At 41.3% G+C, this 14,077-nt stretch overlaps 1 protein-coding gene across 2 annotated transcripts in view; it reads right to left on the bottom strand.

Annotated features, from left to right (window-relative positions):
- Nucleotides 1-14,077, bottom strand: part of NBAS (NBAS subunit of NRZ tethering complex) — a 1,128,646-nt gene that overhangs the window by 236,351 nt on the left and 878,218 nt on the right. Inside the window, exon 47 of one of the 2 annotated variants that reach the window (XM_073625357.1) lies at nt 3,367-3,456. In XM_073625357.1, the coding sequence (XP_073481458.1) occupies nt 3,367-3,456 (90 nt within the window). Of the gene's footprint in view, nt 1-3,346; nt 3,457-14,077 lie in introns of those variants that run through there. The other variant, XM_073625355.1, reaches the window with a different exon arrangement.

Here is a 14,077-nt window from a genome sequence, read left to right as displayed (position 1 = left end):
TGTATAAATGTGAATCATTCCAAAATAGCGCCAAAAGTGTCCGATCTGTCCGCCATAATGTCACAGTCACGATAAAAATCGCTGATCGGCACCATTACTAGCAAAAAAAAAAAAAAAAGATTAATAAAAATGCCATTAAACTATCCCCTATATTGTAGACGCTATAACTTTTGCGCAAACCAATCAATACACGCTTACTGCATTTTTTTTTTACCAAAAATATGTAAAGAATACGTATCGGCCTAAACTGAGGGAAAAAATTTTTTTTTTTTATGTATTTTTTGGGGATATTTATTATAGCAAAAAGTAAAAAATATTGCTTTTTTCAAAATTGTCGCTCTTTTTTTGTTTATAGCGCAAAAAATAAAAACCGCAGAGGTGATCAAATACCACCAAAAGAAAGCTCTAATTGTGGGAAAAAAAGGACGTCAATTTTGTTTGGGAGCTACGTCGCACGACCGCGCAATTGTCAGTTAACCACTTAAGGACCAGCCTCGTTTTGGATTTTAGGTGTTTACATGTTTAAAACTGTTTTTTTTTTACTAGAAAATTACTTAGAACCCCCAAACATTATATATTGTTTTTTTTCTAACACCCTAGAGAATAAAATGGCAGTCATTGCGATACTTTTTTTCACACCGTATTTGTGCAGCGGTCTTACAAGCGCACTTTTTTTTTGGAAAAAACGCACTTTTTTGAATAAAAAAAATAAGACAATAGTAAAGTTAGCCCAATTTTTTTTTATATTGTGAAAGATAATGTTACTCAGAGTAAATTGGTACCCAACATGTCACGCTTCAAAATTGCGCCCGCTCGTGGAATGTCGTCAAACTTTTATCCTCAAAAATCTCCATAGGCGACATTTAAAAAATTCTACAGGTTGCATGTTTTGCGTTACAGAGGAGGTCTAGGGTTAGAATTATTGCTCTTGCTCTAACGATTGCGGGGATACCTCACATGTGGTTTTCATATGCGGGCGCTACTCGCGTATGCGTTCACTTCTGCGCGCAAGCTCGTCAGGACAGGGGGTTTTTAATTTTTTTTTTTATTTTTATTATTTATATTACATGATTTTATTTATTTTTACACTGTTTAAAAAAAAAAAAAGTGTCACTTTTATTCCTATTACAAGGAATGTAAACATCCCTTGTAATAGAAAAAAGCATGACAGGACCTCTTAAATATGAGATCTAGGGTCAAAAAGACCTCAGATCTCATATTTACACTAAAATGCAATAAAAAAAAAGGTCATTTAAAAAAATGACATTGAAAAAAATGTGGCTTTAAGACGTATGGGCGGAAGCGACGTTTGACGTCGCTTCCGCCCAGCAGTGTTATGGAGACGAGTGGGCGCCATCTTAGCCTCACTCGTCTCCAGGCACAGAAGGGAGAGAGACGCGATCGCCTCCGCCGCTACCGACAGCTCCGGTAAGCAGTGGAGGGCACCGGATCGTGGCGGTAGGGGGGCCCCTCTCCCGCCACTGATAAAAGTGATCTCGCGGCAAATCAGCCGCAGAGACCACTTTTATCTGAAAGCCGACCGCCGCACGAAAACGGGGATACCGGGGTTATGGCAGGTAGCTGCTGCCATAACAACGATATCCGCCGCCAAACTTTGGACGTACATCGGCGTGCGGCAGTCGGCAAGTGGTTAAAGCGACGCTGTGCCAAATCGCAAAAAGTGCTCTGGTCTTTGGCCAGCTAAATGGTCCGGAGCTTAAGTGGTTAAAGCTAAACTCTTTGAAATGTAATAATGTGCCATTACATAAAACAATCATTAAGTGCTTTTTTTAAAAAAATGTTTAAAACACTTATGCCCTGTACACACGGTCCGATTTTCCGACGGAAAATGTGTGATAGGACCTTGTTGTCGGAAATTCTGACCGTGTGTGGGCTCCATCACATATTTTCCATCGGATTTTCCGACACAAAGTTTGAGAGCAGGATATAAAATTTTCCAACAACAAAATCCGTTGTCGGAATTTCCGATCGTGTGTACACAAATCCGACGCACAAAGTGCCACGTATGCTCAGAATAAATAAAGAGATGAAAGCTATTGGCTACTGCCCCGTTTATAGTCCCGATGTACGTGTTTTACGTCACCGCGTTCAGAATGATCGGAATTTCCGACAACTTTGTGTGACCGTGTGTATGCAAGACAAGTTTGAGCCAACATCTGTCGGAAAAAATCCAACATCTGTCGGAATGTTCGATCAATGTCCGACCGTGTGTACGGGACATTAGTAAGTTAAGTACATGAATCTCACTTGGTATCAGCCTTTCAAAGGCTGCCGAGTACTCAATGTCCTCCGACACCCGCCAATCCTCGGTAAACACAAAGCAGGGACTAGAATCCATCTCTTCCCCTAGTAAAAGCAGCACATACAGTACACATAAACACTGGCTAGGAAAACAGTTTATCCTTTGATTGCCTTAGATGTTTAACCCCTTCCCAGCCAGTGTCATTAGTACAGTGACAGTGGATATTTTTAGCACTGATCACTGTATTAATGACACTGGTTCCTGCAAAGTATCAGTTAGTGTCATATTGGCCGTCGCAATATCGCAGTCCCGCTATAAGTTGCTGATCACCATTCCTAGTATAAAAAATACAAAATTCCATAAATATATCCCATAGTTTGTAGATGCTATAACGTTCACGTAAACCAATTAATACACGCGTATTGGGATTTATTTTACGAGAAACATGTAGCAGAGTACATATGGCCTAAATTTAGAAAGAAATTAGATTTTTTTATTAGATATGTTTTATAGTAGAAAGTAAAAAATATTGTTTTTTCCTTTAAATCGTCGGCCTTTTTTTGTTTATAGCGTAAAAAAAACAATGCAGTGGTGATCGAATATCACCAAAAGTATGCTCTATTTGTGAGGGGAAAAATGACAAATTTTATTGTGGTACAGCATTGCATGACTGCGCGATTGTCAAAGTAACGCAGTGCCGTATAACAAAAAGTGGCTTGGTCATGAAGGGGGTAAATCTTCCGGAGGTCAAGTGGTTAAAAAATATTGCCAATAGAGAGATCTTAACTATAAACGCTTTAGCATTTAGATCTAAAAATATAATGCAGTTTTCTTAGAAAGGGGTATGTTGAGTTTGTTTTTGGAATAACACAGGGCTTATGTATGTGGCCACTTTGGAAGCAAATACTGTATGTGGCCACTTTGGGAGCAAATACTGTCTTGTTCTTTTTAGAATTGTACATATGGATCATGGATTCAAACAGTATAGAGAGAGAGCTTGGTCTGTGAGTACAAATGGAAATGCACAGAACCTTACAAAAGTGTTTTTGTAACCAGAGAACCCAGTTTTAAACCAATCACACCAAAGCATTGCTGGTACTCACCCTCTCTCTGTGCTCAGATGCACTTCTCTTACTATGCTCTCCAGGACCTTTAAAGGCTCTTTAATGGCATCGGCATACATGTTATCCTCCCTGGAAGTAAACAAAATAGATGAATTCACATTGCTTTTCTGACTGACAGAGTAAAAATATTGCTTAAATATATAAATATGTACTGATGTTATAAAATCATGTATCAATGGTAAAAGTACAAAAGAGCTGGACAGAAAATCTAGGACTTCAGGCCTAAGGATTAGTGTATTTTAAGACAAAGTGGCAACTGTCTTTCCTCCTTCCCTAAACTACCCAACCCTCACCATCTCCAGGAGCCTACTTACCTTGATCTTTTCTGGGCTGTGTTTCCTTGACAGAAACATTGGGGAGATGGCTCCATAGAAGTCGGTGAGGAGGTACGCTACAGAACAGATGTGGCCCAGTGCACAGAGACTTTAAAACATGATGTATAAAAAAAAAAAGCAAAGTGCAGGGTTGATGAATAGAGGATAGTATGCATCTAGGGAGGGGTAGTGTAAAGTATAACAAAAGGCAAAACTTTACTCTAGTTTTGGATAGAGTGGAGAGGGATTAGAACATCTGCCAGTTTTTTTCTGCTGTCCGCGCCCCCGTTATGGAGATTCATCCGCTATTTTTCCATTGTCATTGAAAGTGAAAATAAAAGAAAATTCTAGATTTTAGGAAATCAATCATTGGAAGGACAGATCCCTAAAGATGAAACTCAAATACTTTGGCCACCTAATGCAAAGAGAGGACTCATTGCAAAAAGACCTTGATGCTGGGAAACATGGAATGAAAAAGAAGGAGAGGATGACAGAAAACAAGATGGATAGATAGCATCAAAACAATGAACGTAAAGTTAAGCACGCTCCGGGAGGCAGGGAGGACAGAAAAGCCTGGCGCGATATGGTCCATAAGGTCTCTAAGAGTCGGACACGGCTAAACAACAACAGGATAGAGGGATATCTTCCAATGGGGGCACTAGCTTTGGTGACAACCAGGGATTCTCTTACTTTAGAGGAGTTTTCTCTAACTTCCTGCTTTAGCTATGGGACAGGAAATGAAGGGAAATCTCCCCAATGAGATACAGATGGCAAAACAGACAGTGGTTATAACCCTACAAAATGAAAAAAAAAAAAGTTTTCCCTTTAGTTCTACTTTAAGGTAGGGAAGAACAAAACGGATACATGCACTTTGTTTTAAAGTGTACCCATCCTTTTAAAAAGGCGTAGCATGTGCAAGTTTAATTGAATGCATTCCAGGGGTCATTTGTGCTAATCAGCATTAAATAATGCCACCAAAAGATCATTATTTCAAACAAAAAAACAAAACAAAACAGGAACATGCTAGACAAGAGCTTCCATTTAAAGAAACAGAGACACTTTAAGGTTGCTCACATACAGTACAATTTAATGGTTTAGTATCAGCCTATAATGCCCTTTCATTATGGGACATTTTTCTTTTTGTGGAATTTAAAAACTGAGATTTTTTTTACTATGTATACATACAATAAAAAAAACACATGATACAAATGTTAAAAATTGAGTTGCAGTTCAGTGAGTAAAATCAGTATTTGATTCCCTACCAACCAACAATACTTCTGGCACCCACAGCCTGGCTACAGTATGTTCTCATGTGGTACACATATTAGTCCTGTCAATTTAAGAAGGTGCTCCTAATGACAACTTGTTATGTGTATAAAAGACACCTGTCCACAGAAATTCTTTCTTCCATTCAAACCTCACCATCATGGGCTCATCAAAGAGCTGTCAAAAGATGTCAGGGACAAGACTGTAGACCGGCACAAGGCTGGAATGGGCTACAAGACCATCAGCAAGAAGCTTGATGAGAAGGAGACAACTGTTGGAGCGATTATTCACACATGGAATAAACAAAATAAACATTAATAGCCCTCGGTCTGGAGCTCCATGCAAGGTTTTGCCTCATGGGGTAAGGATGATCATTAGAAAATGGAGAGATCAATCCAGAACTACACAGGAGGAGCTTGTGAAGGATCTCAAGGCAGTTGGGCCCATAGTCACCAAACAAACCATTGGTAAGACAATAAGCCGCCATGGATTGAAATCCTGCATCGACCGCAAGGTCCCCCTACTTTAAGAAGGCACACATACAGGCCCGTCTGAAGTTTGCCAATGAACATCTAAATGATTCAGAGAAGGATTAGAAGAAAGTGTGAACTCTTTGGCATTAACTCGACTCGCCATGTTTGGAGGAAGAAAAATGTGGACTATGACCCTAAGAACACCATCCTTACAGTCAAGCACAGAGGTGGACACAATATGCTTTGGGGCTGTTTCTCTGCGAAAGGTACAGGCGGACTTTGCCGCATTGAGGGGCCAATGGATGGGGCCCATGTACTGTACAATCTTGGATGGGAACCTTCTTCCCTCAGCCAGAACAGTGAAGATGGGTTGGGTCTTCCATCATGACAATGACCCAAAACATACTGCCAAGGCAAAAAAGGAGTGGCTCAAGAAGAAGCATATTAAAGTCATGGAGTGGCCTAGCCAGTGTCCAGTCCTTAATCCTATTGAAAATTTATGGATGGAGCTGAAACTTGGACTTGCCAAGCGACAGCCAGGAAACCTTAAGGATTTAGAGAAGATCTGTAAAGAAGAGTGGACCAAAATCCCTCTTGAGATGCGTGCAAACCTGGTAACCAACTACAAGAAATGTCTTACCTCTGTGCTTGACAACTAGGGTTTCTCCAGCAAATACTAAGTCCTGTTTTGCTTGGGGATCAAATACTCAATTTACACTGCAACAATGCAAAACATTTGTATCATGCGTTTTTTTTTTTTGGTTAATATTCTGTCTTTATCATCTTTATATATTATATGTGACCTTGGTGGTATGGATGTGTCATTGCCATCATCCCATATTAATTTGTAAAAAATTCTATAGACCTCTAAAGGGATTTTTAAAGCAATGAAAATTTAGATTTTGAGTAAGAATCAATTTTATTAATATAAATCTGAGTTAAAAAGTACGAAAATTACAAAAAGACATGATCAAACGAACAACAGAGTTCAAAGTTCAAAAAGGACTATATATACATCAAAATATAAATATATCACATTGCAAATACTGGTAAAAGGAGAGTGTATGGAAGGAAGTGATGCCTCACACTACCCAATACAGTCACCACAGACGACAGCCGTGGCATAGAGTAGTGGGATTCCAACGCGTTTCAACATATATATTTCAAAGAAAAGTCTTCTTCAGGGAAATACATCACAGTCTAAAAAACAAAAATAATAATATTACAATTTGTGAATATATGTACATTTACTGCACTGTGAGGCTATCACATTACTTACATCCTCCCAATGCATCTTGTGGGTAAGTGTAATCTCCCATGTCAGGGTAAGGAGCCCCAAACCGCCAGGGGTGTCCAATATCTCTACAAGACGGCTGGATAGGAAAATTTGATCCAAATCTTTGGCGTTTTCAGCATCAAAATAACTGATGGCTGTCTGAAAAGATAGGGCATAGAAAGTAAAGGGTACTGATGGGATAATGGTGGGAGGGTGGGAGGCGAGGGGGGGCTACAGCAAGCCCCCCTCGCCTCCTCTCCCCCTCCCATACAAAAAACCCCCCTGAACAATTAAATTAATTTGACAACAAGTGCTTTCCTCCCATATAGGGAGGGTCCTGTTCCAAAGTGAGTGTATGGGGCAAAGAACACTTACTTTCTCCAAAAGTGCAAGTCACATAGCCTGGAACGATAAGGGTCCATTTAGATCCAACAAGACGTTAGCCCTGATAGTCCTCGGTTAATTCCGAGGGAGGAATGACGCCATTTTGCCATCTCTGGCGTCCTATATGTGGTGTGGGCGGGGATGTGGGCGGGAATTCACCGAGGACTATCAGGGCTAACGTCTTGTTGGATCTACATGGACCCTTATCGTTCCAGGCTATGTGACTTGCACTTTTGGAGAAAGTAAGTGTTCTTAGCCCCATACACTCACTTTGGAACAGGACCCTTCCTATATGGGATGAAAGCACTTGTTGTCAAATTAATTTAATTGTTCAGGGGGTTTTTTTTGTATGGGAGGGGGAGAGGAGGTGAGGGGGGCTTGCTGTAGCCCCCCCTCGCCTCCCACCATTATCCCATCAGTACCCTTTACTCTGCCCTATCTTTTCAGACATCCATCAGTTATTTTGATGCTGAAAACGCCAAAGATTTGGATCAAATTTTCCTATCCAGTCGTCTTGTAGAGATATAGGACAGTTTAACCCCTGGAGGTTTGGGACTCCTTACCCTGACATGGGAGATTACACTTACCCACGAGATGCTTTGGGAGGATGTAAGTAATGTGATAGCCTCACAGTGCAGGAAATGTACATATACATATTCACAAATTGTAATATTATTATTTTTGTTTTTTAGACTGTGATGTATTTCCCTGAAGAAGACTTTTCTTTGAAATATATATGTTGAAACGCGTTGGAATTCCACTACTCCACGCCACGGCTGTCGTCTGTGGTGACTGTATTGGATAGTGTGATGCATCACTTCCTTCCATACTCTCTCCTTTTACCAGTATTTGCAATGTGATATATTTATATTTTGATGTATATATAATCCTTTTTGAACTTTGAACTCTGTTGTTCATTTGATCATTTCTTTTTGTAATTTTCATACTGTTTAACTCTGATTTATATTAATAAAATTGATTTTTACTCAAAATCTAAATTTTCATTGCCTTAAAAATCCCTTTAGAGGTCTACAGAATTTTTTACTGTCTTTATCATCTAAAATACACCTCTGATAAAAAAATTTATAGATCCTTAATTTCGTTGTAAGTGGGCAAACTTACATAATCTGCAGGGAATCAAATAATTATTTTCCCCACTGTACTTACATAAACAACATTACCTGTCTAGGGACTGGTATTGAAATAATGTACATATACTACTACAGTCAATTGTTAATAAAACCCTTATTTAGTATAATACATGTATTTTACAAAGAGGAAGGTAAAATATACAGAATCCTCTGCTAGATATAATAACAGGTATAAATATATAACACGAATAACCTCAATGGCATTAACTACCCTTTCCCGATCATGAATACATATATGTAACAACTGAAAGTTAGTACGATACTCCACAGATGGTTGGTAGTAGATTCTTGATGCATTTTACAGATGAATTAAATCTGGAGTCACTAAAATCACTTATATTCATTAGCATGTTATGCTCTTCAAGCTAAATCCTGGGAAACCATGTAAAAAGATGTTCTTGCAATTGACTGGAGTGTCATGTGGCAAGATTTTGCCTGCTCTGCATTCCCCAGGAATTTTCATGGATAGACTGACATCTTGCCCAGCGAAGAGGAAGACAAGGATAGGGTAAGCATGAGTCAAACTTTTTTTCTTTAAATGTACATTTTCATCTGTTTGTGAAGGGGACGGGGGCCTGGGAAAATGTAACTGGACCTTGCATTTTACTGCAAGGTCTGCTGCAAGCTGGAGTTGGGCTTTAAAGAAGAATGGTAACCATTCTCCTGCTATTCCATTTAACTGTACTAATAAACAGAAGCGTTTGTAAAAAATATATATATATATTTTTTTTTATTTGGATTGCAGCATGCCCTCCTGTGTGTAAATGCAATGTTCCCAATCCACTATTTATCTTCTTGAGGCTGGGTTCACACTAGTGCAACAAACGCTCTGACATTGGGAGCTCATGTCGCATGATGTGTGAAAATCAATGTTTCCCTATGGGAGCCGTCCTAACTGGTCCAACACAAGTCGGTGCAACTTTGAAAATGCTCCCTGTACTACTTTGGTCCAACTTTGATCCTACTTCAGCCCATTGACTATCATTGAAGTCGGATCAAAGTTGGATCGCCATCTTGCATGATTTGACTTTGGCATGTGACTTGTGCTCAGATGATCTTGAGGGGGAACTCCAAGCCAAATTTTAAATAAAGAACCGGCATGGGTTCCCCCTCCAAGAGCATACCAGGACCTTGCATCTGGTATGGATTTTAAGGGGCACCCCCTACGCCGAAAAGACGGTGTGGGGTGGTGGGGCTCCCGGATTCCGATAAGCCCTCCGCCCGCAGACGCTGACAACCAACGGCCAGGGTTGTCGGGAAGAGGCCCTTGACCTCATCAACATGAGGACAAGGTACTTTGGGGTGGGGGGGCCACAGGGTGCCCCCCTGCCCCAAAGAACCCACCCCCCCATGTTGAGAGCATGCAGCCTGTTACGGTTCAGGAGGGGGGCGCTCGCTCGTCCCCACCCACATCGTACCCCTACCCATTCACCTAGGAAAAATGTGTCAATAAAAAAAAAAACACACTAGACAGGTTTTTAAAATAATTTATTAGGCAGCTCTGGGGGTCTTCTTCCGACTTCGGGGGTCCCAAAGCACCCACCCTCCATGTTGAGGGCATGCGGCCTGGTACGGTTCGGGGGGGGGGGCGCTCACTCGTCCTCACCCCATTTCCTGACCGGCCGGGCTGCATGCTCGGATAGGGGGTCTGGTATGGATTTTGGGGGGACCCCCACGCCGTCTTTTCGGCGTAGGGGGTGCCCCTTAAAATGCATACCAGACCCAAGGGCCTGGTATGCTCTTGGAGGGGGAACCCATGCCGGTTTTTTATTTAAAATTTGGCGTGGAGTTCCCCCTCAAGATTCATACCAAACACAGTGCCTGGTATTGGCGGGATCCAAGTTGGATCCCCATTCATTGAAAGTCGGACGTATGTCAGCTTCTAGTCGCATGCGAAAGTCGGATCCAAAGTAGGACAGCTGTTGTGTCACACCAGTGTGAACCCTGCCTTAGTGTTTTTCTCTGCATGCCCCTCCGATAGTGACTGAATGACACCCAGCATCCTCAAATTGCCTGGGCTCACATCATACTGCTTACGGCTCGCTTGCAGAGCATTAAGCTCAAATGCTACACACATGTGGGTGCCACTAAAGCCCGTCTATAGCCTGATGCTGAAGAGCAAGAGGAGGGCATGGCTTGTCATATGACCATTACAGAATGATCAGTCATTCTGCATAGGCAGTAAGGTGATGACATGTGATTCACTGAACCAGGAACAAAAGCACGTTGGTTTTGTCTTGATAAGTACAGTTCTTTGTTTTTTACTTAGTTGCATGGGCAGCTCTCACCATAGACATGTTTCAGTTATGCATGGAATGGTAGGAAATAAAAAAAAAAAAAATCCATCATTTTTTTTTTTAATATATTTTATTTATACCCAGCGAGTTTTTCCCTCCTTATTTTCGGAGATGTCTCGATTTTGCCTCTTATACATGTTAGCCTAGGTTCACATTGATGCGATTTGGCATGCCAAATTGGCGGCTATTGCCGTCAATAGTACCGCCCGTATCGGTGCGGCGTCGCACTGATTCCCAAAAGTAGTTTCTGTACTACTTTTTGGTGACTTCAGGTGCGATTTCAATAGACATCTGTGCAGGAACCCGCACAAATGTCTCCGAAATTGCCCCCGAATTCCAACTGACACACCGGTATGAAATCATGCGAGTTCAGCGGAACTTGCACGATTTCAATCTCATTGCTGCACATTAATTTTTTTAATTTTGCCACTGGTACCTGTCCTCCATGGCAGTATCCAGCCTCCAATGGCTCTCTTTCAAAATGCCCAAAGGTATAAAATGAATAAAAAGATCCCCCCCCCCCCCCCCCCAGACTTCCATGGGTATTGGAAAAAAAGTTGTGGTTTTCCATACTTGAGGACATTTCCCAAATACGGCAAATTTTATTATTACAAAAAAATAATTCAGGCTGTATTGAGCAACCCTAGGTGTCAAATACTTTAAAGAGGAATTCCAGATATAGAAATGTTATACATTCAGCTTGGACCAATTGAACTATGTACATGCCATACCTGGCCAATGCCCCTGGAAGCTGGAAATCATGAAGTAGACACTGCTACTCCAGTGACTGCCACTTGCTTTCAGGCCCTGGGCGCCATTCAGAAAATGCTTTGCATATCCTGAAATAATGTTTTCTCTGTGGGAAAGGTGGACAATGTGATGTCACTGACCCGCCTCTCCACTTCGTCCAATCAGAGTACAATATGCATTTATTCAAAACATTCTCTGAATGGCACCAGTGCTGAGCGGTTGACGTCCTGTATTTAAAATGCAGCAGGGCAGCCACTCGGCATGGGACCCAGAAGCTGGTGGAGATCACTGGAGCACCTGTATTACCTCAGTGATTTTCAACTTCCAGGAGTATCGACCAGGTTTGGTAAATGTCTGACTTATTGGGTGTTTGCAGCAATTGCTCATGCTGCTGCTTTCCTTGGAACTGTTAATTTTTATTTCTCCAAGGGGTTTTGCAGTGGGGGCCCTGTCTATGTGCCCCGCCTCCTGGTTACTCACCACTCTCAAATCCCAGGTGGAACCCCTGGTGTGACGCAATTTTCACAGCATTGGGATTCAGGCGTCACTCATTTGGCCTCTACTGTGTGGTCTTTTTTCTATGTTATTAACCCTTATACGTACACATAAACAGACTTAAGTTGTCTCCTGATGAAGTGGGCGCTGTCCCACAAAATGCATACAGATCACAGCTTCTGCAAATTAATAATGCTTCAATAATCACGTTGGCATCTTGAATGTACACTGGTGAATCTGCTTTTTATTATGACACAATCAATGTGGAATTGTATATGATTTTTTATATAAATTGAAATAAATGTTGTACTTTTTTATATTTGATGTATTATTTTACCCAGCACCAAAAGTCCCATGGGTAAATCTCTGTTCCGTTGTTTCAGGTACAGTAAATACATATAAGCCTGAAAAACACCCTGTGGATGAATAGTGGCGCTATATGCCTAATGAATAAAATTAAAGGGCCAATCAATACAATCTTGCTAAAGAGTGCAGAACTGGTTTAAAAGAGTCCAGTCTACCTATAACCATATATTACTCTGGTGTATACAGTGATGAACCACAATACACTTCCCTAGTGTGGTGTAACCTCCACTTGGGACACTGTGAATCTAAAGTGCTAAAATGTATTTACAGCAAATTATCAAAAAATAAATAACATTAAATAATGCATTTTACACGATCATTTTACACAATGACAATCATTAACATGGTGAAAAAATGATCAGCATTAGTGAATAAGCTCCAACATATTAAAAACGAAAAGCCAGAAAAAAATAATAATAAAAAAATGTGATATACATAAAAAATGTTGGTGAAAAGTCCAATGTATTTGTGCCAAACAACGTAAAAGAGAAGAGATTCCAAGAAGTGAGTGTCTCTATTTCATAATCCTGTCCTGCACTGTCCACCACACCTCAGTGACATATATCCACACCCTTACGGATGGCAAACTCACCAGCTGTTGAGGCCTTACACTCGCGTGTTTGGCCGGACAAGGCTTTAACCCACTAACATGGGGGTTACCATGTGAGCACAGTCATCCACTGCTCAATGTGCCGAACACCATTCATGGGATAAGGATTCCACATAAAGAATAAAAGAATTGCTCCAGATAGTGAATTAACGTTTTAAAAGATTTAATTACAAACTGAAACTAAAACCAATACACTCACACGATCCATAAAAATACAGGGCATGAAAACTCCACAGCAAATCACAGCAGGCAGGTAAATGTAGTCACAACACTTCACAGCAAACAGGATGATGTAACACATGCAGCGGAACTAGAAAGACACTATAACCACTTAAACGGTCACGGCGGACCCAGGGCGTGTGGAGCCTGAAGACCTGCGGGTCACCTCACCGGTTCTCTGCTATCGCTTCCTGGCTGCTCACAAACTAACTCCGCTCACTCCGCCGACTCTCCTCACTCAAATGTTAGTAAGGGATTGCCGCGTAGCCACGCCCCGACATGTTTCGTCATACGGACTTATGTATCACAGTAAATACATAATTACATCGGTCCAAGCTGGAACAATGTAACTAAAGTATAAAATATCCATACCTGGAATTTTTCTTTCCTTTATGTATTCTTATATCTCAACTTAAAGTGGTTGTAAAGTCAAGATATTTTTTACCTTAATGCATTCTCTGCATTAGGGTAAAAAAACGAGCCAGTTGTTGTATCAATCCCCCACCTCCCTAAATACCTACCTGAGTCCTCTGATCCAGTGCTGTGCCCGTCAGCAGCGCCTCTATCTCTCTCCTCACATGACATGGGGGACAGCAGCTGGAGCCATTGGCCCTGCTACTGTCAATCAAATTGTGCGAGGAAGGAACAGGGGTGGGGCTAATCCTCGCTATGTGTGTTAATGGATCCACACATCCTGGTTCTGGAGTGAACCCACAGATATGTGTGTCACCATAGGAAACCACGTCCTATGGTGGCACACAGAGAAGAGCAGCAGAGAGCATTGGCTAGAAGGGGAGGAGCAGGGCTGCTCTGTGCAATACTGTTGCACAGAGCAGGTAAGTATAACATGTTTTTTTTATTGTTTACAACCATGAACTGTAGATATAGTACTTATAGAAAGGGGTTCCACGGAGACCTACAAAATATTTCATGGGTTCCTCCATGTTAAAAAGGTTGTAAAATGCTGCCCCACTCAGGTGATGCTCTGCAAAGTTCAGTAATTTGAGGCTGGGTTCACACCTCAGATGGATGTGGCTCGCAGCAGGGGTCCAGTGCATCCCTGTTCTCCATTTCAGGGACAAATCAGGG

Source organism: Aquarana catesbeiana, linkage group LG04, assembly GCF_042186555.1.
Source record: "Aquarana catesbeiana isolate 2022-GZ linkage group LG04, ASM4218655v1, whole genome shotgun sequence".
Taxonomy (NCBI): Eukaryota; Metazoa; Chordata; class Amphibia; order Anura; family Ranidae; genus Aquarana; species Aquarana catesbeiana.
The sequence above is the reverse complement of the archived record's forward strand: the minus strand, read 5'-3'. Positions and strand labels throughout refer to the sequence as shown.